The sequence below is a fragment of the Penicillium coprophilum genome (genome assembly GCF_028826855.1).
Source record: "Penicillium coprophilum strain IBT 35676 chromosome Unknown utg000006l_segment0_segment0, whole genome shotgun sequence".
NCBI lineage: Eukaryota > Fungi > Ascomycota > Eurotiomycetes > Eurotiales > Aspergillaceae > Penicillium > Penicillium coprophilum.
In genome coordinates, this window is record NW_026622725.1 from 2,171,029 (window position 1) to 2,196,740 (window position 25,712).

The 25,712-nt window shown below is 50.3% G+C and overlaps 10 protein-coding genes across 10 annotated transcripts; 4 read left to right on the forward strand and 6 right to left on the reverse strand.

Annotated features, from left to right (window-relative positions):
* Positions 1–492: 492 nt before the first annotated feature.
* Positions 493–1,548, forward strand: N7500_009776 (RNA polymerase III-inhibiting protein MAF1; the record flags this gene model as incomplete). The annotated part of the gene is made up of 2 exons (XM_056680915.1): positions 493–498; positions 559–1,548. 2 exons carry the CDS (start codon positions 493–495, stop codon positions 1,546–1,548), a joined length of 996 nt encoding a protein of 331 aa, XP_056528297.1.
* A 1,244-nt stretch (positions 1,549–2,792) lies between these two features.
* On the forward strand, positions 2,793–4,876 carry N7500_009777 (uncharacterized protein; the record flags this gene model as incomplete). Its single annotated transcript, XM_056680916.1, has 3 exons — positions 2,793–2,849; positions 2,912–3,619; positions 3,671–4,876. 3 exons carry the CDS (start codon positions 2,793–2,795, stop codon positions 4,874–4,876), a joined length of 1,971 nt encoding a protein of 656 aa, XP_056528298.1.
* A 189-nt stretch (positions 4,877–5,065) lies between these two features.
* On the reverse strand, positions 5,066–6,362 carry N7500_009778 (endoplasmic reticulum-Golgi intermediate compartment family protein; the record flags this gene model as incomplete). Its single annotated transcript, XM_056680917.1, has 3 exons — positions 5,066–5,574; positions 5,631–6,221; positions 6,275–6,362. The coding sequence occupies 3 exons, from the start codon at positions 6,360–6,362 to the stop codon at positions 5,066–5,068; spliced, it is 1,188 nt and encodes a 395-aa protein (XP_056528299.1).
* A 553-nt stretch (positions 6,363–6,915) lies between these two features.
* Positions 6,916–11,268, reverse strand: N7500_009779 (putative protein kinase; the record flags this gene model as incomplete). Its single annotated transcript, XM_056680918.1, has 4 exons — positions 6,916–6,924; positions 6,981–10,884; positions 10,937–11,126; positions 11,178–11,268. 4 exons carry the CDS (start codon positions 11,266–11,268, stop codon positions 6,916–6,918), a joined length of 4,194 nt encoding a protein of 1,397 aa, XP_056528300.1.
* A 586-nt stretch (positions 11,269–11,854) lies between these two features.
* N7500_009780 (PEX28-32 family peroxisomal membrane protein) lies at positions 11,855–13,498 on the forward strand (the record flags this gene model as incomplete). The annotated part of the gene is made up of 3 exons (XM_056680919.1): positions 11,855–11,985; positions 12,040–12,174; positions 12,226–13,498. The coding sequence occupies 3 exons, from the start codon at positions 11,855–11,857 to the stop codon at positions 13,496–13,498; spliced, it is 1,539 nt and encodes a 512-aa protein (XP_056528301.1).
* A 153-nt stretch (positions 13,499–13,651) lies between these two features.
* N7500_009781 (nucleolar protein 16) lies at positions 13,652–14,405 on the reverse strand (the record flags this gene model as incomplete). Its single annotated transcript, XM_056680920.1, has 2 exons — positions 13,652–14,228; positions 14,278–14,405. The coding sequence occupies 2 exons, from the start codon at positions 14,403–14,405 to the stop codon at positions 13,652–13,654; spliced, it is 705 nt and encodes a 234-aa protein (XP_056528302.1).
* A 212-nt stretch (positions 14,406–14,617) lies between these two features.
* N7500_009782 (Zn(2+) transporter YKE4) lies at positions 14,618–15,997 on the forward strand (the record flags this gene model as incomplete). The annotated part of the gene is made up of 4 exons (XM_056680921.1): positions 14,618–14,752; positions 14,804–14,954; positions 15,004–15,916; positions 15,982–15,997. The coding sequence occupies 4 exons, from the start codon at positions 14,618–14,620 to the stop codon at positions 15,995–15,997; spliced, it is 1,215 nt and encodes a 404-aa protein (XP_056528303.1).
* Positions 15,998–16,481: 484 nt separating this feature from the next.
* On the reverse strand, positions 16,482–17,678 carry N7500_009783 (mannosyltransferase complex subunit MNN9; the record flags this gene model as incomplete). The annotated part of the gene is made up of 2 exons (XM_056680922.1): positions 16,482–16,502; positions 16,563–17,678. 2 exons carry the CDS (start codon positions 17,676–17,678, stop codon positions 16,482–16,484), a joined length of 1,137 nt encoding a protein of 378 aa, XP_056528304.1.
* Positions 17,679–18,278: 600 nt separating this feature from the next.
* N7500_009784 (uncharacterized protein) lies at positions 18,279–19,505 on the reverse strand (the record flags this gene model as incomplete). Its single annotated transcript, XM_056680923.1, has 5 exons — positions 18,279–18,698; positions 18,752–19,025; positions 19,077–19,232; positions 19,286–19,295; positions 19,355–19,505. The coding sequence occupies 5 exons, from the start codon at positions 19,503–19,505 to the stop codon at positions 18,279–18,281; spliced, it is 1,011 nt and encodes a 336-aa protein (XP_056528305.1).
* Positions 19,506–20,712: 1,207 nt separating this feature from the next.
* Positions 20,713–24,537, reverse strand: N7500_009785 (uncharacterized protein; the record flags this gene model as incomplete). Its single annotated transcript, XM_056680924.1, has 2 exons — positions 20,713–21,653; positions 24,528–24,537. 2 exons carry the CDS (start codon positions 24,535–24,537, stop codon positions 20,713–20,715), a joined length of 951 nt encoding a protein of 316 aa, XP_056528306.1.
* Positions 24,538–25,712: the final 1,175 nt, after the last annotated feature.

A 25,712-nucleotide genomic window follows, 5' to 3' on the forward strand; every position in this document is an offset into this window, starting at 1 on the left:
AGGATACGGAAGATATAACACGCAATCTGGAACGAGCTGGGCTATGATGAGCCTTTCCATGGTTTGGCTGCTCGTGAGGTCAGTGCGGGTTCTCACTGGACCACGACTTCCACACGTGACTACTTCCGGAAACTCCCCTCTCATTCCCCCTCAAGGACCATCCCCTCTTGCTTCATTTTCATCTTTGTATACTTTCACTTATTATTGGCAATCATTGGTGCTAGAACCGTCATCAGCCTTTCGTGCGTGTTGACATCCACCCCTTATCTCAGTCCTGTTCGCGGCTATCGACATCATCGCATCTCCACTCCCGGTTGAATCACCCGTTCTAACACCGCCCTCGTCCATCTCCTTCCCTCGATCTTTTCTCGCTCTTTATAAATCAGGAGAGAGATTTGAGTCTTGTCTCTTCGCATCGCAAACCGTGCCACGTCATCTCAGCGTGCTTATCGGCTTATCTCGGGAACTCCACTACCCCAGTCTAACCTCACGATGAAGGTAAAGCCGCAAGTCCCGACGTGTCTTTTGATCAATTTACTCATCCTCCCTGTGGTCTAGTTTCTTCCCCTTCCAGAGTTTGAAGACGTGACCAGTTCTCTCAATTTTGATACGACTGATTGTCACATCGTTGGTGGTTGTGACATTTACACGACCAAGGCGGCACGCTCCGATCGGAAGCTTTACAATCATATTGAGCAGTCGCTTGAGGCTCAATATGAATCGGTTCTTCGATTTTCGGCTTCACTATCCCCTCCGAATGCGCACGATGCCGCCGAGACTCTTAACTTATCACGATCTAGCCCGTTTGGACCCCTGAGCGACCATTCGAGCCGACGGACATTTGCGTATCTGATCGCCACTTTGAACGCAAGTCATCCAGACTATGACTTCTCACACGTACTACGCCCCACTGATTTCCGACGCGAACGGAATCTGAAGCGCGTCATGAACACAGTCGATTCAACACTACTCAATCTGCGACCGCGCGAGAACATTAATTTGTCTCCTGCATCCCCTGCGACGCTTTCCGGATCATACACAGCAGGATCATCTTCCGCGTGGGGCCCGCGGGTATGGAAAACGATAGATGAACACATGTCGCTCAAGGAGTGTTCGATTTACTCGTATTCTCCGGAGGAGGACCCCTCCGATGCCGATGATGGGGCTATCTGGAGTCTACATTTCTTCTTCTTCAACCCGACTCGCAAGCGCGTCTGTTATATCTTCCTGCGTGCTATTCCTATACTTAGCCACACTCCGGACGAGATGGTAGCTACGCCTACTGGGAAGCGGGATTACGACGAGGGATACCTCACACCAGACCTCAGCTCCAGCAAGCGTGCCAAGTACTGGTTCGGAGAACGCGCCAGATCGACCCTAATCGCCAGCGACAGCGATGATGAGATGGATCGCCCTCCCAAGACAATCCGAACTACCACTGACGACTATGATACTTATGTGATTAGTGACGACGACGACAATCTCCCAACCAGTCGTCGTGGAGTCCGAGCGATGAGTGAGGAAATTGCAGACTCGATGGAAGTCTAAGATATATCAAATGATTCGTCTTGTGTGGTTTTTTTTTTCGTTTCGTTTCGTTTCGTTTCTTGTTTGTATTCTTTGGCCCCGTTGATCGGGTATGATCTTTCTAGCCGGAGGTGTTGGGTTATTGTCTTCTTTTTTTGACTGGCGCAATCAACTTGCATGGTTTTTGTTCACGAGGGGCGTTGTTGAACGGACAATATTGACGTCCCCTTCAACTTTTTGTGACTTACTGCCTAATATCACCCATGTCTATTTTTTTGGATTACTGCTGCTTCATGAAGATTTGTTGCTTGATAAATTTTAGGAATTCAGCCGTTTGATTTCTTTTGGAAGACTCCTACCATTCGTCTCGAATGCTATCAGTGACTCTGTCTCGGCAGCAAATCAGTCTTTGATATGCTATGCACAGTGTCGTCTGTGATTTCATAAGTCAGAAATCAAGGATACCACAAACAAAGCTTGCTCTGCGCGAGGAAGTGTTCCAAATTGAACGGTATCAACTCGGGCAAGTTCAGAATTCACATCCTCCGGTCAACCCTCCAGATTCTTCCCTGATCAATAGCTTCAAAGCAGCAACACTACCCTAAGTCCTCTAGATGTCTTCTCATCCCCGACAGCTGCGGATTAAATGCAAGACCTAACGCTTATCCCAATCGCGGCACTTCTAGGCAACGAAGAATATGGCCGGCAGAACGGTGAGCTTAGCGGCAAATTAGGGCATTGCCATACTTGCACAGCATATCTTTTCTAGTCCATCGACCTGATAGAAATCCCAGGGAAGAGAGTCATGGCATCTTCCCTTGGTCAGGTCTGTTGGACGCCCGGGCCAAGAATATCGGTCCATTTCTTGATCAACCTTAAGGTATGGTAGTATTGTGGCATTATGAATTCTCTGTAGTGCGTGAGAAAAGCCTCCAGATGATGCTTCCACACTCCAATCTTCTTGAGCAAGTGGATGAGACTTATTGGAAGGTCGACAGGGGTGTGGAGTGCCTCAACCTGGCGGTGTCCCTTCTCTATGCAGCATCAGCGCGTATCTTGTTGATGCTACCTAGTTGGATCTAAACAAATCTAGCGGTTATGGGTGCTTCTCTAGCACATTTCTCGTTGATACTATATCGTACATCTCATTCTGGCATATAGATCAGGCACGTGGTCCGTGCGCCGGGGAAAGCTGTCCATTCTCTCCCTTCCACCTCCTCATCTTCCCCCATTTCATTATATCCATACCATTCAAACAATTCACTATGGCTGACGACGAGGAGCGCATCAAAGCCGAGAAACTGGCCGCAGCCAAGAAAAGGGTAATTCATCGCGAGTGACAAATGGCGTTGTTTGGGTCGCTAACTTGACTGTTGCTCTTCAGGTGGCTCAGCTCCAGAAGAAAAAGAAGGCCAAGAAGACTCCCGCCACTGAAGCGGACACACCCAAAGAGGCAGAGACTCCGAAAGAGGCAGAACCTGCTGAAGATGCCCCGAGCCCAGAAACACTGCAGGCAGACGCCCCCGCGGAGGAGAAGCCAGACATGCAACATCAGCCTGTCGCGCAATCAGAGGTCACAGCCCCCGAACAACCAGAGAAATTAGAAGAATCAAATTTGCAAGCTACCAATATGGAGTCTCCTACCGAACCGATGCCTCCTGCGCCCACATCTCCCGACCCAGAGGCCGAGCCGTTGCCAGTCCGACTCGATACACCCCGCGCCAGTCACGGCCGACAACCCTCGCTGTCAATCCAGTCAAAGATGCGCTCATCTTCATTCCGCAAGACATCTGTCTCACAGGGCAGCGTCTCCCCCTCTCCGTCTGCTGCGACCAAATCCCCCGCACAATCATTACCGCCCCTAACCGGTGACGGGGAGTCGGTCCATGAGGTGTTCCGGAAACAGTCTACTAAGATCGAAGAGCTTGAGAAAGATAATAAACGATTAGAGAAGGATCTCGCAGATGCAACTTTGCGCTGGCGCAAGACTGAGGAACAAGTGGAGGATCTGCGGGAAGCGAGTGTTGATGGCGCAGAGCTGAAGGAGCAATTGAAGAAAGCAGAGGAGAAGGCTGCAAGCATTGAGTCACTGGTACGGAACTTTATTTCTTGTGATCGCTATAGTTGCTAACCTGCAGGATAGAAAGAGGAAATTGCTTCCCTCCAGCGACAGAACTCACAGCTTCAGACCCGATCACATCGAAACACTAGTACAACAGAGTCACCACCAGCTGACCTTGTTCGTCAGCTTGAGTCCAAGTCAGCCACTATTGAGTCCATGGAGTTAGAGATCTCAAATCTCCGCGCCCAGGTTACCTCCCAGACGTCTTCTAACGATGCACACGAGTCTCAGGTCGCAGCGCTAGAGGAGAAGGTTTCAAAGAGCCAATCAGCACTAGAACAATCCCAGCGTGAGCTGGCAGACACGAAGCAGGCATTGACGCGGGCCTCCGAGAAAGCAGTCAAGGAAGGCGTTGATAAGACATCTACCGAGACGCTAATCCATAACCTCCAGCGTGAGATCGAAGAACACAAAGGCGAAAAAAGTGAACTGGAAAAAAAGATCGAGACCCTAGACAAGAAACTCCAGGCAATCGGCAATCTTCACAAAGAAACCGAAGCCCGGCACCAAACACGGTTACGCGAGAGCGAGAAATCCGAGAAAGAGATTGCTGTCATGCGGAAAAAGATCGCCAGCATCGAAAACGAGAATCTCCGCCTACGCGAAGAGAGTGATCGGATCCGGACTCGCCAGGTCGGTGGTGGTGTCGACGATGACGCCCTGGATGAGCTCGAGGATGAAGAACGCCAGCGCCTTGAGCGTCGAATCCGCGAGCTGGAAGGCGAGGTCTTCGATCTGCGCCGCGGCGTCTGGCAAGAGAAGCGCCAGGAGATGGAGCACTACCCAGATGACGGACCCAGCCCTGCCTCCGGTGACACAGCCAACGCATTCGACGACGTCGATCTCATCGGTGGAAGACCCGACCATGCCCGTCGCCGCAGCATGGCCCGGAATCAGCACTCGTCTTTCTCCACGGTGCTGTCTAGCGGCTTTGCTGCCTTCACAGGTGCTGGCAACCGCGCCCACGCTTCATCGTCCAATCCGCCCCACCCCCCTGCTACCCGTGGTAGCCTCGAGCTTGTATCCGAAGAAAACTTTGATGACGAGTTCGACGAAGATGCATTCGCGCGTGCGCAGGCTGAAGAGGAAGGCCGCAAACGTGTCGAGTGGATGCGCGATATCAAGAGCAAACTGCGTGACTGGAACGGTTGGCGTCTGGATCTGGTCGACAGCCGTGCCGGTGCAGAAGGTGCTGGCGTAGGAATGGGCGAGATATTTGAGGTTTAGTCTATAGTGTTTACTTTACCATCGTGTGTGCGGGATGTACGATCATTTTTACTATATACCAAGAGGTGGAGTTGACCAATGAATATTGATGCAATTGACGTAGGATACCTGATGGAACACCGACATATTAAGAGACAGGAAACATTCAAAGTAAAAAAGAGCCAGAACAAATATGAAAATCCATCTCCATTACTCGGAAGACTTGCCCGTCAAGTACCCCTCAGAGGACCTACTCTTTCTACGACCCCAGACGTCGCCAGCCCAACTAGTAATCTGATATAGCCAGCCACCAGTAACAAGCACACCTGAAATGGTGTTGATAACCCGAATCAGCAGCGACAAAAAGCCCGCCCTCTCCTCGCTGACCAGCAACAGGATCGGCTCAATGTTATACTTGAAGAAGATGCCCGGCACAACCATCGGCGACTCAGGGATCGCGCTGGACTGGCTCGTTGCCGCGTACTGGTTCGTGAAGACCGTGTTACGCCCGTACCGCGAAGCCGCAGCCTCTGGCGAGCGCGTGTACGCGTCCAGCGCGCCCTTACCTCGGCTGTACAGCGTCGGCACGATGGAGAGGAAGTACTGGAACTTGTAGTAGTGCTCCTCGCTCTCGGCGATAGTCCTATCGAGCGGGTTCTGCAGGGTCGGGTAATGAGGCCCGAAAGAGAGCTCCGTGATCATGTGGGAGAAATTGAAGGCTAGCGAGCTTTTAGCGATGTTGTACGGGATAATAGCTTGAGGGGAGGATACGTACACGAGTGATCCAGATGGGGAGAGTTCTCGCGATACCCATGTCCGCGCGCGGTGATGTGGAAGTCGCCCTGCACCTTGTTTCCTTCGAGGCTTCCGTAGATGCGACAGGCGTCTGGAACGTCGCTGCGGCGCATGCGCGGACCCTTGGCGAACTTGCGGCGTGGGTTATGGCGCACCTCGCCGAGGACGTGGCGGACGTGGGCGTCGGCCTCTTGCTCGGCGAGACGGTCGGTATCTTCGTGAGAGAGGGTCTGGTATTCGTGGGCGCCGTCGCTGGTCTCGTAGTTGCGTTTCTGCATCCAGAGGAGCCAGTTTGTGTTGTCGCGTTTCAGGAGCTCGCCGGCTAGGATTCGATCGCCAGCTGCATCTTGGATGTTCACGCGGAGTTGGTCGCAGGGCATGTGCACGACCATATCAAGGTTTAGCTGGAGCTCGTGCGAAACGCCCTTTTCAACGCTGAAGTGGTAATTTTCGGTGCCGCGCCACCAGGTTTTTAACTCGGACCAGCTGAAGACCGTGCATATGAGCAAGATTAGGACGGTCCATTGGCCGCCGCTGCGGGTTGGGGTTGTGTAGGAGGGTTTGGTTTTGGCTGGTCATAGAACGTGAGTAAGTTGTTTAGATCGAAACTTTTGAGATACTCACGAAAGGCGTCGAAAGTCTTCAGCGCACCCAGACTAGACTTCTCCCCGAAGGCATCTTCGTCCAGGCCCTTAGATTCGAAGCCATTCATTGCGAATCAATTACCCATGAAGGCCAATGGAAGTTGTTGTGGAGTAAATAAGATAAGATGAGGCCAAGTAGCCCGATTGCCCAGTGGGGACATGTCAGTTTGCATACAACGTACAAGTCTAGCTAGATCCTCTAGATTCCCTGTGTTCTTTGCATTCTTTTTATCTTGAAATTGTCCAAAATTAATTAAAATCACATTGTCATTAATTCAATATAAGCAAATAGCCAGACACGTTAAATGGCTCTACTGAGCAATACATCGTAAACTCTTAGGAAATGCAATGATAGGTAACAATGTACAAAGGGATCATGGCCCTGGGAGTCATCAAGTAAAAAAAAAGAAGGGAAATGCATAAGCAAAGTTAAGCAAGAGCAAAACATAAGGTATAAGCGATACTCTGGTCATCATGGGCGCAATGCAAATGCAGGAACAAGGGGGTATAACATGATTGCATCTCAAACAAAATGCTGACATGACAACCACCCGATGCAAGGATGAGAAAGTAAAAGCAACAGGGTTAGTATTACAGGGCATTCAAAAAAAACGTGTAAAATCATTTCCTCTATCGGCGAGTCAGCATCCCATTCGATGGTGGTTCAGGTCGCTGGCCTAACTCACCAGGCTTGTCGCGGCTGCTGCAGTAGCGAGGTCTGGCTTCCCGCTGAGACTCCGTGCCGAAACACGAGGGAGTGCGGACCCAGTAGTTGTAGAATTGCTGGACCCTCGCTTACCGGGGCTCGACGGAGGACCATTCACAGTCGAGTGTCGTTTGCTGCTACCCTTGACCGGGGAATTGGCCGAGACATCGCGAGCGCGCGTGAACCCGCTCTTCAGCGTTGTGCCTGGAGGATCTGGGAGAGGACGAGCCGCAGAGCTGGCACCTCGTTTAGAGGGAGAGTTTGATGAATACATCCTGGGCCGGGGAGCCTTGACACCAGTGAGGAATTCGTGTTTCAACGCATCATGGGGCGAGATTCGACGAGCAGGATCCCAGCGAAGGCAGCGAGTGATGAAATCAAGGAAGGCTTCATCGTCACACTTCAAGACCTGTCGGAGCTCTTTGGAGCTCGGACGACGTCGACGTCCCTTGGAAGAAACAGTCAAACGTGGCTTGCCGAGAGAATCAAAGAACAACTTCTTGCGTGTGCTCTTCTCGATGAGATGCTTTTCCGGAGGACCAAAGACTTCCATGATACAAGCAAGCTGTTCTTGCTCATTTTCGCCTGGGAAAATGGGATAGCCGGTGAACAGCTCAGCCAAAATGCAACCCAAACTCCACATGTCTATTGGCATGCCATACGACATTCCGAGGATGACCTCAGGCGAACGGTAGAAGCGACTCTGGATGTAAGTATAGACCTTTTCATTTTCGAAACAACTGGAACCAAAGTCGATGACTCGAATTTCAGAGTTCAACGGGTGAACGAGAAGAACGTTTTCGGGCTTCAAGTCACAGTGAATGACCTTCTTCGCATGCAACAGCACAAGACTGCTGAGCATCTGCTTGGTGAAAACACGGATTAGCTTCAACGAGAAGCCCCGGAATTCATGGGCCTTGATGAATTCATAAAGATTCATGCCAAGGAGTTCGGTCGAGATACACAAATGACCACGGAAGTAGAAGCTTTGGGTGAAGTTGACCACACTATGCTTGCCATGAGGATCCCATTCCTTCAGCTTTTGTAGGAGGTTGACCTCAATCAAGGCTTGTTGGTGGAACCGCTTCTTGTTGCGAATGATTTTAATCGCAACTAGAGCCCCAGTCTTGTGGTCGACGCATCGTACGACCTGTCCAAAACTGCCCTTGCCCAGGACGTCAACAACCTCGTACCGGTAAGCCAGATGGTCGCCGATGATGATGTTATAGTCACCACGGTCATCATCGTAGCCAAAGTTCGCTGCACTGGAGTGGAGATCTCCAACATGCTTCTTGGCAGTCTGGGTACCACAGAAGAAAATGTCGCGATAATCGATGATCTCGCCGCGTTCAAAGATATTGAGCGATGCCATCTTCAAGGCCTGGGCGGGACTAACACGGTCCTTTGGTCCAGCCTTGCGGCGCAAGTCGTCTAGCACACGCGCCGCCTTTTCAAAGTCTTTGCGTTTAGACCCAAGTCGCTTCATCTCTTCATCTGCAATCGCCACATCTGCATCAATAGTGTTGTCCACAGGGCGAGAAGCAGCTGCAACACTAGATCTAGCGTTGTTGATCATCTTGTGAACAGGAGAGACATAAGTGCTCTGCACGCGTCTAGAGCGTTCGCTTTCGCCCGACTCATTGGAAGGAGTTGGTTCTAGGGTGAGACTTTTCTCGCTGCTAACACTTGGTTTTCGAGTCGTCGGGTTTGTTGCACTTGAAACAGAAGACTGTCGGCGAGGATTGAGATACGATGGCTTGAGACTGGGGCTCGTTGAGTTGACCGAAGAAAGGTTGTTCCATGTCGCAGATGCTGGAAGTTTAGGCGGCGGCATATGATTATATTTAGCGGGATCACCATCGGATTCTGGCTTTTGGGGCTTCGAGTTGCTGCGAAGCCGGGCCACCTTAAGGCGATCCCGAAGAGATGTGCTAGACGCAGTGACAGTGACACTCTCAGGCTCCGAAGGCGTCGATATCTGGCTGAGCCGTTCTGGAGCGGGCGTGAAGATGGCACTTTGCGTCTGGGGTCGTGGACCATTCAACTTGTGCGGCTGCGTCCGATTCGAATAGTCGGCGCTGACTTGGTGGCGGAGATGATTGAGCTCAGCACCGCTCTTGGGTAGCGTGTACGAGGCATAGGGAGAAATGCTGCGAGCTGCACTTGAGGTGTCAAATGACTCGAATGCGCTGGTACTGCTAGAAGCTCGCAACGCGGCAGTGGATGAGCTGACGGCAAAGTGAGAGGTACTGCTTCGTGCTTGGGTGAGGGGCACTTGGTCGTCCTCATCCCGGTACCAGAAATTCGCCTTGGATGCTGTCATCGGAGTACTGGGCGTCTTAGAAATCACTTGGCTGGAGGGGGTGTGGGCCTTGCGCTCGTCGTCCCTGTCCTTGAGAGCCTCAATCTTTGTTGTCATGGGTGTGCCCAAAGGTAACAGGTTCAGCGGGGGTAACTTCAAGGGCTGCAAACCCTTTCGTCCACCCAGAACAGTAGAAGTTCGTGATCGTGAATCAGGGGTTTTTGTTTCGGCAGTGTCAACTTTGTCAATTTGGACGCTGGTGTTCGCTTCGGAGCCCGAATCTTTTAGATCCATAAGGCTCAAATCCACAGGAATACTTGATTTCCTGGGCGCAGGAAAGACAGGCGCATCCAGTTCGCCTTTGGGTGATTCGTACGCCTTGGGGATTGCTGGAACCGGCGGTACCTCTTCCCCATTCGAGCTTGTTTGCTCTGTACGGGGTTTGGGCGTCGGGAGTCGTGATGAAGATAGATTTTGAGACAGCCGATTTTGAAGTGAGCTCCCAGAAGTCCGTACTGAGCTATGGCTAGTGCTCGAGGAAGCAGATAATCCTGAACTGTACGACTTACGATTTGGGTCAGGAGTGGTTCGGTTCGAGGAAGGTGTGACGCTTTTCCTCGGGATTTGGGAGGGAGATTGGGTTGATGATTGAGGACGGATGGGAAGAGGTTCTGTCTGAGTGGGAGGTGTATGTGGCATCGGTGGCGCAGGAGGCGCAATAGACATCCGCTTCAGCCGTCGTGCATCAGTGGGACTGATTGTTCGAGCACCAAGTCCAGTGGCATGTGGCGGCATGACAGAAGCCCGCTTAGAGGCAGAGGAAGGGGTTACCACGGCGTTAGAAGGGGTTCTCACCGGGGTCCGCACTGCATTGGTGGAGTTTGAGCGTGTGTGGTCAATAGCCCCAGAGGCAGTCAGAAACGGACCACGGGGTTCCCTTGGACTGGGCTGGAATGACTTTGCCTTGAGGTTTCGAACAGAAGACGGTACCTTGGCATCAGACTCTGGAAGCCGGGGGCGAAGCAAGTTATTTGTTGAGGCGGTGTCCGTGCTGATTTTGCGGGCACTTAGGCTGGCGCGCCTGGCGGAGGCATTGGTAGGTGCAAATGCCCCAGAGCTGATCGATTTGCGGGAACCCCTTGAAGCACTTGGAGCGGACGGCTGGGCTATACTCTGGCGGCGAGCGCGGGTGTTGGCAGAGGATGCTGTGAGGCCTGTGGCATTTGAACCATTCGGACGTTGCACTTCACTCTTTCGTCGAGCAGAAGGAACCCGTGCACGCTCCGATACAGTGGCCGCATACGTATGGTTTTCCCAGGGATTCGTCAGGGAGCCCGTTTCACGATTCTCACCCGAACTGCTGTTCCCGGGCATGGGGAAGTGGTTTAAGCTGGGTTCGCCCATGATGCTGTTATGGAAATCATCGAAGTTGACCGGCGCCAGAAATTCCATGTTGTCGGCATGATCGGGGTCAGTCTTTGAAAGATTCCCCACGCTCGTAGATCGGAGGTTGAAGCTTTTAGTCGAATCAATCGTAGAATCAACAGATGAGTTCCCAGAGTGAAGGTACGGGTTAGGTTTGCTAGGTATCGAGTTAGTTCAAAATCAAATGAAAAGAGTAGAACTGGTCATACCTCCATCGTGAAGCGTCTTGCGGTCTTGGGCCCTGAGGAACTCTTTGGTCACGAATTGAAAGTCTTCTCCTGTTCATACCACCACCTGCGCGCGGTCCGGCAACCCCGTTTGAAACATCAAAATTGGTGTTGTTCGAGGGGAAGTTGGTCGAGGCTGACTTTTGCAGGCGCCTGCGGGCCGGAGCCTCTGCTATTTACTGTCAGTATTCTAGCTGCACCTTCCCGACATCTCAATTCTTACCTCCCGAGCCCGAATCATCGTTTGAGGGAATGTGTGCTTGAGCTTCGGTCCGCATTTGGCCCCTCCCAGGTGTTTGGGGTTTTGTTGGCATTGTTTTTTAGCCCGCGCGTTTTCAAAGGAAAGTCGGAAAAGGAGATGCGATCGCAATTGGCGTTCAGGAGAAGTGCGAGGTCCCAAACCAAGAGATACTTGAGCACCGTCGCGCAACTCTTGACAACTACCGTTCCATTGCGAGTGAAAAAGCAATGAGGGCCAAGGCAGGTTCTCTTTGATAATAATTTTGGGGGGAAGCAGGGTTGCTGGGGCAAGTCCACTAAGGCGGTAACTAGACGGAAAATGAAGGTAATTTTGGGGGGGAGGTGGATTTTATAAGTGATCCCCCATCAACAAAGGGGATATTTAGATAGAATCGAGGATGGTTGTGAATGATCACAGATAGAACATATTTATATTCAAAAAGAAAAGAAAAAAAAGAAGCCAAAGAGACAAATGAAGACTTTGGTCTTTCTTTTTAGTGTGAGAACTATCGAATTTCGAGGTTCCCCCTGATGCAAACTAGATTATGTCAGCCTCCCACCCCGGTCCACGGTGATCGGCAAAAGCATGTGCTTGGGCTCTCTGACAGTTATTCTGTTCTTATTTTTACTTCCTCTATTCTTCTCACCCTATGTATAATCATGGATGGATTTACAGAGTCTTTGAACGAACCTAAGGTTTCAAAACGGAATAGACCTGGTTCACCAGACAGTTCACATTCGAGATCTTCCTCTCTATCCAAGAACTCATTGCAGGACCGCCTATTTACAAAGTATGCTTAGATCCAATAGATCTGTGAGGATCTTTAACTGACAGATGATTGTAGGCTCCTACAGCAAGTGATCCCGACAGACGATGAGGATGAAACCGATTCATTGGGAGACAAGGCTTTGGCCTCTCCCAAGAAACCGGCCTTCAGTCTGCCTGTAATGGCAAATAATTTCCGCCGCTTCAATGCAAGGTAGAAATGAACCATCGCCTGTGATATCTACTGAAACTAAACATATTATAGAATCGGTGTGGTATTTCTGTTCCAGAGCCGCCTTGAGCAATTATTCACATGGGAAACACCAACCCATACTATCTCTTTCCTTTTTGTCTACTCTTTCATCTGCTTGGAACCTCATCTACTTTTGGTTTTGCCTCTAGTGGTTCTCCTGCTCTTTATTATGGTGCCGGCCTTTGCAACCCGTCACCCACCACCTCCAAACACCTCGACATCCAGCACGACTCCTTACTACTCCTTTGATGGACCAGCCCTAGCACCAGCCACGACTATTAAGCCAGCCCCAGAGACCTCCAAAGACTTTCTTCGGAATATGCGAGACCTGCAGAACTGCATGGCTGATTTCTCCGATGCCCACGATGCAGCTATCAATGTCGTTGCCCCACTGACGAATTTCTCCAATGAGAAGCTCTCGTCAACCTTATTTCTTGGATGCACAATAGCCATCGTGGTGTTGTTTATCAGTGCACATCTGCTGCCCCTCCAAATTGTGGTGCTTGTCGGTGGCAACGCGTTGGTTCTCTCCATCCACCCAACTGTGGGGCAATTCCTCTCCGGTTTGATGCAAGACATGACTGGAGATTCCATGGACGCAGACTCAGATGAGAACGGTCTCGCATCATCGGTCCCTGCAGATCCATCTGCAGCGATGTCAGCCATGGAAAAACTTGCAGATATCTCCTTGGACATTTATCCCGAGGAGCGCGAGGTGGAAATTTTCGAGCTACAGCACCGGGCCGCAGGAACATCAGAGTCTGGGTGGGAGAGCTTCCTTTTCAGCCACGCGCCATATGACCCGCTATCACCATCTCGCATCGCCGGGGACCGACCCCGTGGATGCCGATTTTTTGAGGATGTCCGTGCCCCACGTGGCTGGGCTTGGAAAAGCAAGAAGTGGGAACTCGACCTGGACTGCCGTGAATGGGTGGTGGAGCGCATGATCACCAGTGTTGGGTTCGAGGTTCCAGGCGTGAATGCCGAAGGCAACGCCATTGTCGGAGAAGTTGGTGGTTGGGTTTGGGACTTGCCTCCGACTCGGCAGGAGTCAGATGACGATTTGACGTTAGCTTATGGAGACCTGCCTGAGCTACCATCCACTAAGGAAACTAAGACTAAGGAGAAGGAAAGGGGGAAGGGGAAATTACGGGATTGGGAGGAAGGGACCGCGTCCTACGGAGTGGGTGAATGGAGGCGCCGACGATGGGTTCGAGTGGTGCAACGCATAAGCCTTCCGCCGGCGGGGGGTGTCACCTACTCGACGCTCAGTAGTAACAGCTAGAGGAAACACGAGATAACGAATCCAAGCGGCTCATTTGCCGTCCAATAATATTTACTTCGGGACACATGTATCCATGTAGACACTTTTGATAAACAGAAAAAGATAAACGCCAGACTCGCCCTAACCAGATGCTCAGAAAAAATGAACAAGGCATTATGACTGACTCTTCTTCCACTTGTTAATTCTCCTCCGCAAGTCACCCTCGCTCTGCTGCATAGGATTCAGCTTGCGGTCGCGAGTCATAGCAGTAAAATTATCGCCATGTTTCTCAATCAAGCGCTGAGCCCACTCGCCCTCACGCGAGCTCTGGTACCGCGGCTTCTTAGCACGGACAGTCTTGCCCTCCTGATCCGCCTGGCGTTCGAGCTGCTGCACAATCACTGACTCCGCGAGAGGGTTGCTATCACCATTGCCTTCCAAAACGTCGTTCAGAGGATCGTTGAGCGGGTTGTGGCGCGAGCGCTGGCGGCCCGCCACTTCGATGTTGTCTTCGTTGTCGTGGATGACGCGCAGAATCGCGCCAGTCTTAGGATCGCGCTCGACTCGTGTCTCGCCGAGATCAAGCTTGGCTGCGGCTGCTTTGGCACTACCGCGGATGTGCAGCGAGTTCTTGGTGTCGGGGTATTGGTCCTTGTTTCCGGGAAGGCGTTCGCGACCACCGGATGGTGCGTTCAGCTTGTGCATCAAACCAAGACGCTGATAATTTTGTGTCAGAGTGAGGTTACGATCCCTACAGTTGTGAGTATTTTGCATTTTTGAGGGGAGCTAAGTGTGCATACCAGTTGTCGGCGATGATCTGATTGCCTAGCACATTGATCTTCTTGTGGCCGCTCTTGAGGCGGTTGTCCTTGGCCCGGGCCATGGAACGCCCAGAGCGGGCTTTCTTCTTTTGCAAAACTTTACCCATTGTGAATTGTGAAGTGAGTGTAGATGTCAAATAGGTTCTTCTTCGCTGTAGTCGGCGATAATAAAAAGCGTTATCGAAACTTTTTTTCTGAGTTTGCATGTCTTGGCATGTTTGCTCACGGTCCCGCGATAAACAACGATAGCGCGGCTTAGTTGTACTTCCGTGGGCTATACCCCCTGTCACTCCCTAGAAACCTGGCCAATTCTTTCGCAATGGCTTCTCGTTTCTTCCCTTCACGTACAACAGGTATTGCCCTTGTTGCAGGGTGTCTCTTGTTCTCAGCATTGGCTGCGGCTAATGTTGGCCCGGGAGAGCTCTCCGTGGCTCAAATCGAGGAGCAATTGCAGGTATGCTGTACAACGTACTTTGTGCCCTACATGTTAACTAATACACTATAGAGCTGCCCACTCGTTGAAGCTCTCAATGAACACAAGCGTGCAAATCGCCCGGAGACTGCCAGTTTGACATCGAAGATCTTCGCTGTCCTCTTCCCAAGCACCCCCGCCGTGAATTCGCTTCTGGCAACTTTGTATATTTCCGGTCCACCTAGTAAGTCTTTCCACCAATACTCGTAACAGGTCTTTTCTGACTGATTTAGACTTCCTCCTGGCGCTATGCCCACCCAACATTGACCCCTCCTCGCTGTCCGTGATGGTCGCATTTGCCGTTGGTGGCTTACTCGGCGACACCCTCTTCCACCTACTTCCCGAGATCTTTGTCGGCGAAGCCTCCCCCGACCACGTGAGTTTCGTGATGGTCGAACCAAACAGAAACCTTCTTCTCGGCCTCGGAATTATGGTCGGATTTTTCACCTTTGTCGCAATGGACAAGACCCTGCGCATCGCCACTGGCGGCGAGGGCGGCCATGACCACTCGCACAGCCACGCGCATGCTGAATCAATCGATGCAGTTACATCCGGTGCCGATACCAATAAGTCCAGCGGTGGGCTGAAGAAGCGCAAGTCTGCTGTGAAGGAAGCTGATGTTGTCCCGGAGAAGGAAATTAACCCTAGCGTCAAGCTGGGCGGTTACCTTAACCTTATCGCTGACTTCACCCATAACATTACCGATGGACTTGCCCTTTCCTCTTCCTTCTATGCCTCGCCTACCATTGGCGCGACGACCACTGTGGCTGTCTTCTTCCATGAAATACCCCATGAAGTCGGCGACTTTGCTCTGCTTATCCAATCCGGTTTCTCGAAGCGCAAGGCCATGGGCGCCCAATTTGTCACCGCTATTGGTGCCTTCTTGGGGACCCTTATTGGAATTGCCGTTCAGGAGTTTGGTGGCAATGGCATTATGTTGGACGATACCGAGCCTGCTGGTCTTATGGGAACTAGCCTTACTTGGGGTGATATGCTTCTTCCTTTCACCGCGGGCACATTCTTGTATGTTGGCACCGTGGCTGTAATTCCGGAGTTGCTGGAGACTGGTAAGGACAGAGGCGTCGAAGTGCGCAAGACTATCACACAATTTTTGGCTGTTGCTCTTGGAGCCGGCATTATGCTTGCGTAAGTACCTGCCTTCTACCCCTGCAGGGTTTCGATGGTACATTTATCGCTAACACACTTTATAGTATCTCTTGGGATTGATTAGGTTGTATTGGGCATCGGTATATGCTGGTATAAACCGAACATCGTACTGTGCCCAGCACTATTGAGTCTTGGTGCAACGACAAAAGTGTTTGATTCATTGAAAAGGATACATAAGTGATTCCTCAAGTACTGGTAAATAGACCAACGCCCTGTTCAGAAGTAACCGTTCATTCGAGATGGCAATAGCCACGTTAGAGTCAAAATAAATGCACAAGAATCATCAAGCCAGTAACAACCCTAGAGCTAACTCCCCTTCAACATAAATGAATACCCGTCATATTCCTTGGTAATACACAGAAGAATGCAATGTCAATTTTGGGACCTGGGGAATTAACCATCACAAGTACATATGAAATAAAACCCCCCTCAACGGAAAGTTGTTAATGAATCTCCTGAATGGCGAAGAAAGGTGAAAGAGGTCAAGACGCGCACAGCGCAACGTATGCATGCGAAATAGATGTTAGACGAGGCTGGAAGCCATTTACTCGTTATAATGGTAGACCTGAAAAACATGTTAGCAAGATCATCTCCTTCGCTGCACTAAATGAAAGTGGAAACATACGAAGTAATCTGGGAGTCCAATGACCTCATACCCCAGTCTTCGAGCCATTTTCGCGAAGCCTTCCGTCTCCACCAAGTGGAAGAAAGGAAAGGCAGGGAACATGGCGCCGTCGCGATGCACATCAGCCTTGACCAACAAGGCCGTACCGCCGACACCGTCAAGAGCAAGCATCTTCTTCGGATCAAGGTTTTTCATATCTGGCAAGTGCGCCATCAAGGTGCGATACGTAGGCATTTCAGCGTAGCCTTCCAGGAGAATCTCATCAGGCTCCATGTTTGCAGCGAGATTCTGCGCGGTCTGGCTGTCAACCCATGAATTGAAGTCATAAGGCCTGATATCCCATTTCCTCTTCGAGGAATCGTAGTATCGCTGGAAGCAGTTTGGCACAATAACGGGCTGATCGAAAGCCGTTAGATCCTGAATGAGAGAGGTTGGTGTCTCGACGACGTCGCTGTCCAGCCAGAGGACCCAGGAAGTTGCCGGACCGAGCGTTGTAAAAACCAAACTGTTTCTCGCACGACTCATTGACTCACGACGCTCTTTCTGCGCGGCCATTGCATGGCGGGCCTTCTCATCCTGGGATTTCAATGGCGGGTCAAAGTCTTGGCGCAGGATGCTAATGCTCGCAAAGCGGTTGTCGATTGGCCCCGATTGCGTCTTGGCAATGGCCTTTTCTAGAGCCGCAACTGCGGTGTTTCCCTCGCTTGTCTTTGGTGCAATGAATCCCAGGGAGACCAGCTCGTGAGGATAGCTCAGCCTCTCAATGTTTTCCCAGTATCCTTGGTAGAATCGGGCTAGCGGGGTGAGGATGAGGACCCGCTCGCCGTTTCCGACTGAGTCCGCGGTGTTGGTTAGGTTGTTGAGGTCGTAGTGAACGACCGGAGGAGCTGCCTGATATCCATCGCTTCGAACTGCTTGTGATTTAAAGAAGGGCTTTGTGGGTGGGGAGAGAGGATGTTCCGCGGCGTATTCCTGGCGCTGCTGGGAGCTAGCGGATGTGGAGGATGCGGAGGGAGTCGAGGGCGAAAGCATGAAACATATGAAACCAAATGCCAGTAGCGCCGCTAGCATGAGGCTTATTGGGCTCGTGCGGCGCATGGAGCGTGCAACGGCCATGGCCGATCAACGTGAAATTGGGGATTGCGACGTGTCGCTGTCCAGTGAAACCGCTGACGTTTGGTCTGCGGTGATGCCTCAGGCACTCAGGAACCAGACTCAGGTTATTCAGCCTTGCCTCAATTCCTCCCCTGGTGACGACTATGGGAAAGTAATTTTAACGTGGAAGAAAATTGAAATGTCAAAGAGCACTGCTATAAATTACTTTTATTCTTTGCCCTGTCCGGAAAGAGACAAACCAAGACAACCCATGTCACTTCGCTATCAAGGATCCTTCGACAATGGCCGAGATCGCAACGGCGGGCGCGATCACAATCCAGTTGCATGGTCCAATTACGGATCGCCATTTGCTCGGGCTTTGAAAATCGTCTGTGTTATCGCAGGATACTTCAAGGAGGGTCCCGAAGGGTCTCATCGCCGAATGCGGCCTGTCACCAAATAGTCCATTCTTAATCACAGAGTGCCCTGACTAAGGATTAAATGCCCTCAGGGACAAGTATTGCATAAACAATGGGTATGTTCTTCTATTCTAAGTAATTATATAGCCATGGAACCTCGGTATATTCAATCATTTTTAGGTTCGTGTAGACCATTAGGGGGTTAGGGCAAGGTACGCATCACACCTTCGAACGCAACCAGAGCCATTGCATTCGCCGGGAACGCTCTAAGGAAGCACGGCACGAAGCCCCGCCAGTACCCTCTCCACCCACGCTCACGCCATACGGCGGCCGCAGCATCCTTCCAGCCGCGGAACTGTCGTTGTCCATCATTCAGCGCGCCACCCATAGGGTCGGTCATAAGACGCTGCTTAACAACATCGGATGGGTAGGAAGTGAGCCAGAAACATTGGGCAGAAATTCCACCGGCCCAGAAATTGATTGCAGGGGCGGACATCGTGGTGTTATTTTTGAAGTAGCGAGTCAGGACGTCATAGGAACCCCACCAGAAGAAGAAAAAGGAGCGGAAGAGGACCGTCGCCCAGAGTCCGCGGTAAAGGCCGCTGATGCCATGCGAACGATACTGTTTTATGTTAGTTATTGCGTATATCATCTACAACAGCCATTAGGACTTACCATCTTGCGCAGGCAGTCGATCGGCCCGCTGTACATGCGCTTCGATTTGTCGGCGGCGTACTGCACCTGCAGGCGTGCCTTGACGTGCTCGACTGGGGCTGCGATAAAGCTGACCGTTGTACCGGCCATGATGCCTGCAATGCCATGTCCAAAACTGGGAAGGATGGTGAGGTCTGACTGGTAGCTCGAGAAGGGGAGATAAGGGCGAATGTAGGGTTTCGAGAACACATTTTCGAGTAATAATCGACGATATAGAGTCAAGGATCCTAGCATGCTACAGGCAAGTCAGCAGTATCCCTGTGGATTTATAGCGCAAAGTACTTACACAGAGTCCATCACCATCCATCCGACCAGCGGTGGTGTAGCTCCTTTGTAAAACCCTTGTAATCCTTCCTTTCGCAAAGTCTGCAGAGTGCAATCCAACGGTCCTCGGAACTGCACATCTTTGCTAGTTTGTAGGCGAACCTTGATGGTGTCGAATCTGTGCAATTTCGTTAACAATTGACTCAAGGCGAAGTAATTGGTTATGCATACGGATGGCCAACTGTAGAAAGGAAATTAGCGTCAACACTAAATAAACACACAGAAAAAAAGAACCCCTACCACTGAGCTTTGCAATGCCTGAAAAAACACCCGCCACAAAGCCCTTGTAGTTTGACTTCGACGTCCCAGACTGAGCAAGCGCGTTTTCTGCCTTCTGTTGCCCCGTCATATCAGATACCGAAACAGGCAAGGGCGCCGGCGCCGATGACATCGTTCAATAGCCCCGAGTATTTCCTCCAATCTCTGAACCCGGATCGCAGACCCAAAGAGTCACAGAACGAACACCTCGCACGGGTCGAATGGTGCTTGTGCGCAACGAGTAGTTCAATTGAAATGTGGTGACGGATGTCGATAAGGATAGAGTGATCTGAGGGTAGCTGGGTTGCCAAGGGAGTTTTGCAAGCCGTGTCTTTTCTGGGGAAGCTGGGGTATATCCAAATATTGTCTTTGATGGGGTTATTGAAAAAAAATATTGCTAGGGAAAGTTATTTCAATGATTATTTGGGCCCCGCAGATTCCTCTCGGGGAGAGTAGGTATTCCTCCGAATCGCTGAGGATGCCTTAGGCACATTTCGGAGGTGGCGTTCGAGCTAGCTCTATAGGGAGTAGTAAATCTGGGGATTAACTTTGAGAGTTTGTATATCATCTCTACTCTGATCATCAAAGAATCAGACCTGGAATCTCAAAAAATATTAGGGTGCTCGGTGAAAAGCCTGCTAGGGCCAAGTTATGCAAGCACAACTTTTCCCTTCACCGCTCCCCAAAATTGAAAGAAAAATCTTTGGCTGGGATTATCTCCAGATCAGAAAGGCGCTCTATATATGGCAATATAGAAGATGTGATGAACCCTAAATGAAGCGGATATCGATGACCCAGCAGACACATTCAAGTACCAAATGCCAAACTGCGAGGCCAACATGTTAACCGCACCTCAAAAGTACATTGGCCATCAACAACCTACCTATAACCTCAAGGTTCGAAGGAACCCTTGTCATGATTCCAGTCTGGGTAGCAGTTACTGTAGATGAATAAAAAGAATACAATATGATATTTCGTATTGAGGGTCGATGCTTTGGCTCCACTTGGATATGCCAAGGTCCAGAGACTGGACTAGAATGGGGTATATAATTTAGATACATGATTTCGTGATGCAAGATCAAACGCAGTAGTCGGCCGAGGCCGAGGATGTTTGATCATGGGTGAGAGCGACGGGAATGGCAACAATGAGAAGAAAAACGACAAAAAGGAGGCCCCATGTAAACTGTATCAGCCCTGCGGGGTGAACTCATTTTGTTCCCAGAACACCAAAAGCAGATATTAAACGAACAGGCACGGAAGAGTGAGAGGGGAGCCCAATTCTCTAATGGATAATAGACGGAAACAACCTTTTGATGCAAATTCAAGGTGCGATAGGTCTGTTACCGGCCCTTGGCGGGCTTTCGAGCCATCTGCCGAGCCTTCTCCTCATAGGCAATGAGTTTCTCGACCAACTCGGCCGGAGGGCCAGAGTTCTTTGGGACATCCCGTGGATTCCGTTCGGATGTGTTGTTCATCGAGCCATGGGCAAGGTAATCACCCGCCTCTAGCGCCAGGGGCGTCACGGGGCCAGGACTAACCAGAGGGTCCAGACGGGGCGCCGAGGGACCTTGGTGGACGCCTTCAATGATTTCACGGTACTGCCACATCATGTCGCGTGACCCGGCTGTAGTGCGGTAGACCGGTTGCCAGGATTGACGAGGAGACGAAGGCTGAGGAACAGCGTTGTGAGAAGTGCTGCTCGACTGATATACGGCAGGATGGAAGCGGGGCAAGCTGCCGAGATGGAAGTTCTGGGTTTGCTTAGCCTTGGATGGATTCTGGGTCCGAGAGCGAGTTGGTTGGGGGGAGTTTGAGCGTCGGGGAGACATGATAGGCGAGGCAACCGGGGAGTAGTAGGGGGAGTTATCAGAACGCATCCTTGTCGAGGATTGCGGGGGCCGCGAAAGATGGCTGCGACGAGGAGGCCGGATTGAAGGGATTTGTCGGGAGGTAGATTGAGACACGCGTTCCCAATCGTCAAAATAAGAGTGATCGAACCGACCGGTGAGTGGTGTCACTGGAAGGTCGTATATTGGGCCGGGGCGTCTTGGGATTGGAATCGGTCGTGTGGATGAGGATGAGGTAAGCGAATCAAAGTCAATCGGAACAGTGTCCGGGTAACGGTGCCGAGGCGAAGGAGGAGTATAAGTAGACGAGGTGGCTGTCAAATCTCGCAGGGAAGAAAGTGACACAGGTGTGGGGTAGCCGTGTTTGGTGATCAGACTTTCAAGATGATCTCTTGGTTGGAATGTTGAGCGCCGGTGCGAGGTCGATGATAGGCCTAAAATTTGATCAGCATTGGAACGAGAATGCCACACGTGTTTAGCGAAGAATGTACGAAACCGTGTCGCGATAGCCGACGCAATATTGAATAGATGTCATGGGGAGCGGACAAAGTTTTGAGAATATAGATCTCATACAGGAGTAGACCAATGGTGAAAGAGGGGGAAAAGCACCCGGGATCTCAAAAAGGGAAAGATGATCAGAGAGTAATTGAGCCACTTACTTGGGGAAAATGAGCTACTACGAGATGAGAGGTAGAAAGAAGATGAAGAGGAAGAAGAAGAAGAAAATGAAAAAGGGGAATCTGAGGGAGAATGTTTTGGCATCTATTTTTCCCGGTTAGTGTGCATCAAGCACTTGCGGGGGGAAAATCTCCACCAAAATTTCAATGGAAATGAGATTGTAAAATGACGACAGAGAAATGAAAATAACATCACCAAAAATACCAAAAACACCAAAAACCATGAACAAAACACCACAAACTTGAAAAAAAAAAAAAACTCTCTTACTAGATTCTAATTCCGAGGACTCCGACGCCCTCTAGAACACCTAGAACTTCCAAGGCTAAACTCCCAAGGTTGGGGACGGGATGACGAATGTGCCGCTTTAATAGTGGAGCATGTTAGATGAGATTGGGAATCGTGAAAAAAAAACGCAGTCCAGCTAGGAAATGCCCTTCTTAAAAGCTCCGAGCCAGGCACCTGTGAAACCAATATTTCACCCAGGTACACTTCTCTCTCCACGCGCAACTGCCCGGTGACCCATATGTTCCTTCAAAGACATTCAACAAAATTATGACTCTTTTATATCACAAATCGACAGAATCCAAGTTTTGATTTAGCGAGAGTGGACGCCCAAAGTGAAAATGGGTGAAGATCCCGGTCCAGTTGCGGTCGATTGACCGGGGGGTGTCATGCGTCAAGCTGGTCATTTCTGATTCGCACGCGTCTCAACTCACCACAGTGACGTTCCGACTACCGACTCATGTCATCCGTCTACATCTCCAGGGCTTTTTGCTGAAGCCAATCTATCCAGTAGCTGGATAGGAGATTCTCTCCAGCCAACCAACATCCGCGTTGCCTGGTCTCCCACATCACCCGACACCTATCACTACGCGTGGAGGGAGAGAACCGTTCATGCTGACTGGTTGACACACTAGGCTGAACCTCCATATAATGTTTTCTAGGTGCTTGATACAACCTCATGATGCTCTGCGGTGCATACATGTCTTGGATTGCTGTCCAAGCTCCCGACCCATCTAGCTACCCCTTTGCCGGCATAGTGACGCATTTAGTTACAAGACTGTAGAATTGGATATATTTAGAACGGGGTATCCCATACCCAAATGAGCCACAGAGGATTGATTTTATCATTTTAGGCTAGAACCACAATACCCTGGGCAGAGTGGGATCTAAATAATATGCTGACCCGCTAGAGCCACGGACGAACTAATACAGGCACCCAAAAAGCGAATTAGGGCAACCTGCCCATATGTCCTGATTGGGCCAGCTGCAGAACGCTGGCTTTGGTTTCAACGTCGCGATACCCATGGACATGTCTCGGGCTGATCTTCTTCACCTTGCCCACTTTGCCCACTTAGGTTAGGATATGAGATATTAAGAATCAAATATCCACGAGGGCTGTAGCTGTAGGGGCGAATAATATATTGATACTAATGAGTATGTCTGCCATTACTGACATTACAGTACTCCTTGACCCGTGGACATCAAGGTATGTTGCAGTAAATTTCGGCGGCTTTGCCCTTTGCCCCTGCATACTGTGAGTTCTGCGCCCTCTCGGACCTCTGCACTACACCAAAAGAGTGAAACTTACTAGCGAGGAGTCTACAGTCCAAATTCGAATCCGAGGCCAAATCTACGGGAAAATTATGAGACCATAGCCTTGACCCTTCGCCCCCACCACGGAAATTAGCTCGCGCGGTGAAACCAACCTTGGAATCCCATTCGGAATACAAACTATGTATATCACGATGTCAAAAAAAAAAAAGAAAGTCTTGAACCGAACAAAATACGCAGCCAACAAAGCGAGCGGGTCTCATTTTCCACGCCCTCGCCCAACACGACAAAGATACGTGTCAACCGGACCCCTCCGGAGCTCCAACGGTCCCGAAAGTCGATATCAAATCCTGTCTCTTTGTCCCTTATATACGGAGTACAAAAATCATCGATAAGGTGTCCGGCCCTTCTCAGAACAGGAAAAGCAATCCACATCTGCAGCAGGCCGAAAAGACAAGCTTACTAGCATAGTCTCAAACATCAGTGGCCCACATATCCGCGCAAGTTTACCTACTACTTAACTACCCTGACTTAGTGCAGAGTACTAATTGACACATGTCACCAATTATACAGTCAGTCGACTTCCGCACTGTGGATATCTTCTCGAGGCCCGGCGTAAGGGGGGGCTTCGTGTCGCATACAGTGGCTTGCGCGCCCGTTGATAAGGCGTGCCTAGCGGCGGGTTGCTGCATGAAGTGTCGGGTAGAGGGAATATTGAGGTGGGATGGAATGATACCCGACGCAGATGCGCGGGGCAAGGTGGCTAGCGGTTGGTGGATTGGAGTAAGTGCTCACGGTGAGCTAGAACAGTGGGCTGATATACTACTCCGTACTCCGTACGGAAGAGTACAGCGCATTTAAATAACACTTGGACTCGACTTATTGGCAGCATGCGGGAAACTGGGGTCCTTAGCAATAGGTTCTGTTTCTGCTGAGAAGGATTAACAGAGATCATTTGCGACTCTAGCCCTCTAGACTGTCGCTTTTACATAGCTGTACTCCGTATATGTACTAACCAACACACCAGTGGAGGTCTCACAGACTCCCAGACCACGCCAGCGGATGCTAGCACCTACATTTCCCCATGGTGGGTGTGAGTGGAAGTGTAGCAGCCGAGATGCAGGTGCCCAATCGACATTGAACGAGGTTGAAGGTTGCTTTTACAGCGGCGGGGGAATTTGGGTGGACATTCATGCGTAGTATCGTGTTCCTCTGATTGACGACTAGTTTCAAAAAGCTGGAGACGGTCCCAAAAATATGGACAACATGTTCCACCACTTGTATTTCAACAAGCAGTCATATATAATCTTCCACATTACTTAGGCTTGTTCCTTTGGATAGGGTATTGACACACCTCAGCCAAACCTAGTAGAGAAATATCATGCTAAATGCTCAATATGTCAATTGGAACATCCGCCGCAAATCGGATACTCAGGTCCTGGTCCGGTTTCATATTCCTTATCTGTCCTCGAACAGCCAGTCTAAACATGGTCCAGTTGTGGACGCAAAAGAATTAATGCCCCCTGCTATAAGAGAGAATAACCTATCCGTTCTCGTTGTAGCCATGCATATCATGCTACATTCCATCTAATTGCCATGAGAGCATGGAGATGATATAATTGTGATAATGATCAAGAAAGATTCTAGATGGGTGAACAAAACACAGGACGGACAGAGGGTTGTTAAGTCTGGATCCTGTGTTGATGATTGCTGCACAACTCTACATACCAGTTCTGAGACAGCATGCACTTAACGCTCCTGTGGAATATCCTCCTTACAAGAAAGAATGTTGGCCTTGAGACGTAGGATCGGCGCTGGAAGATGGACGCCATCGAGATTGTGGCCCCTCTAGCTATTCATTATCTTAGGGATTTGGTATACTCCGTAAGTAATATGGCCTACGGGTATAATGTGACGGCTTTTACAAGAGCTTTGAGTAACCCAAAGCCCAATATACTCGAGGTGAGGTTACCTATTAGGAGCTTTAGGACCATCACGACAACCGTTATCTTAGCTGGCAGAAAATTGTATATTTGAACATCATTTATTGCTTTCTGTATTTCCATATTTTATGGCGTATTGATCTTCTCCTTTAGTAGACTATAGCATTGGTTAAGGAACCTTGGAAATATTTACAAAAAGTATAGATAAGAAATATCCGGGAAGACTTCGGAAAAGAAACCGTCTACAAGCGGCAAATTATTCTTATCATTAAATACCTGATAACCATGTAGCCTATAGGTGTCACTAGTACAGAGTAC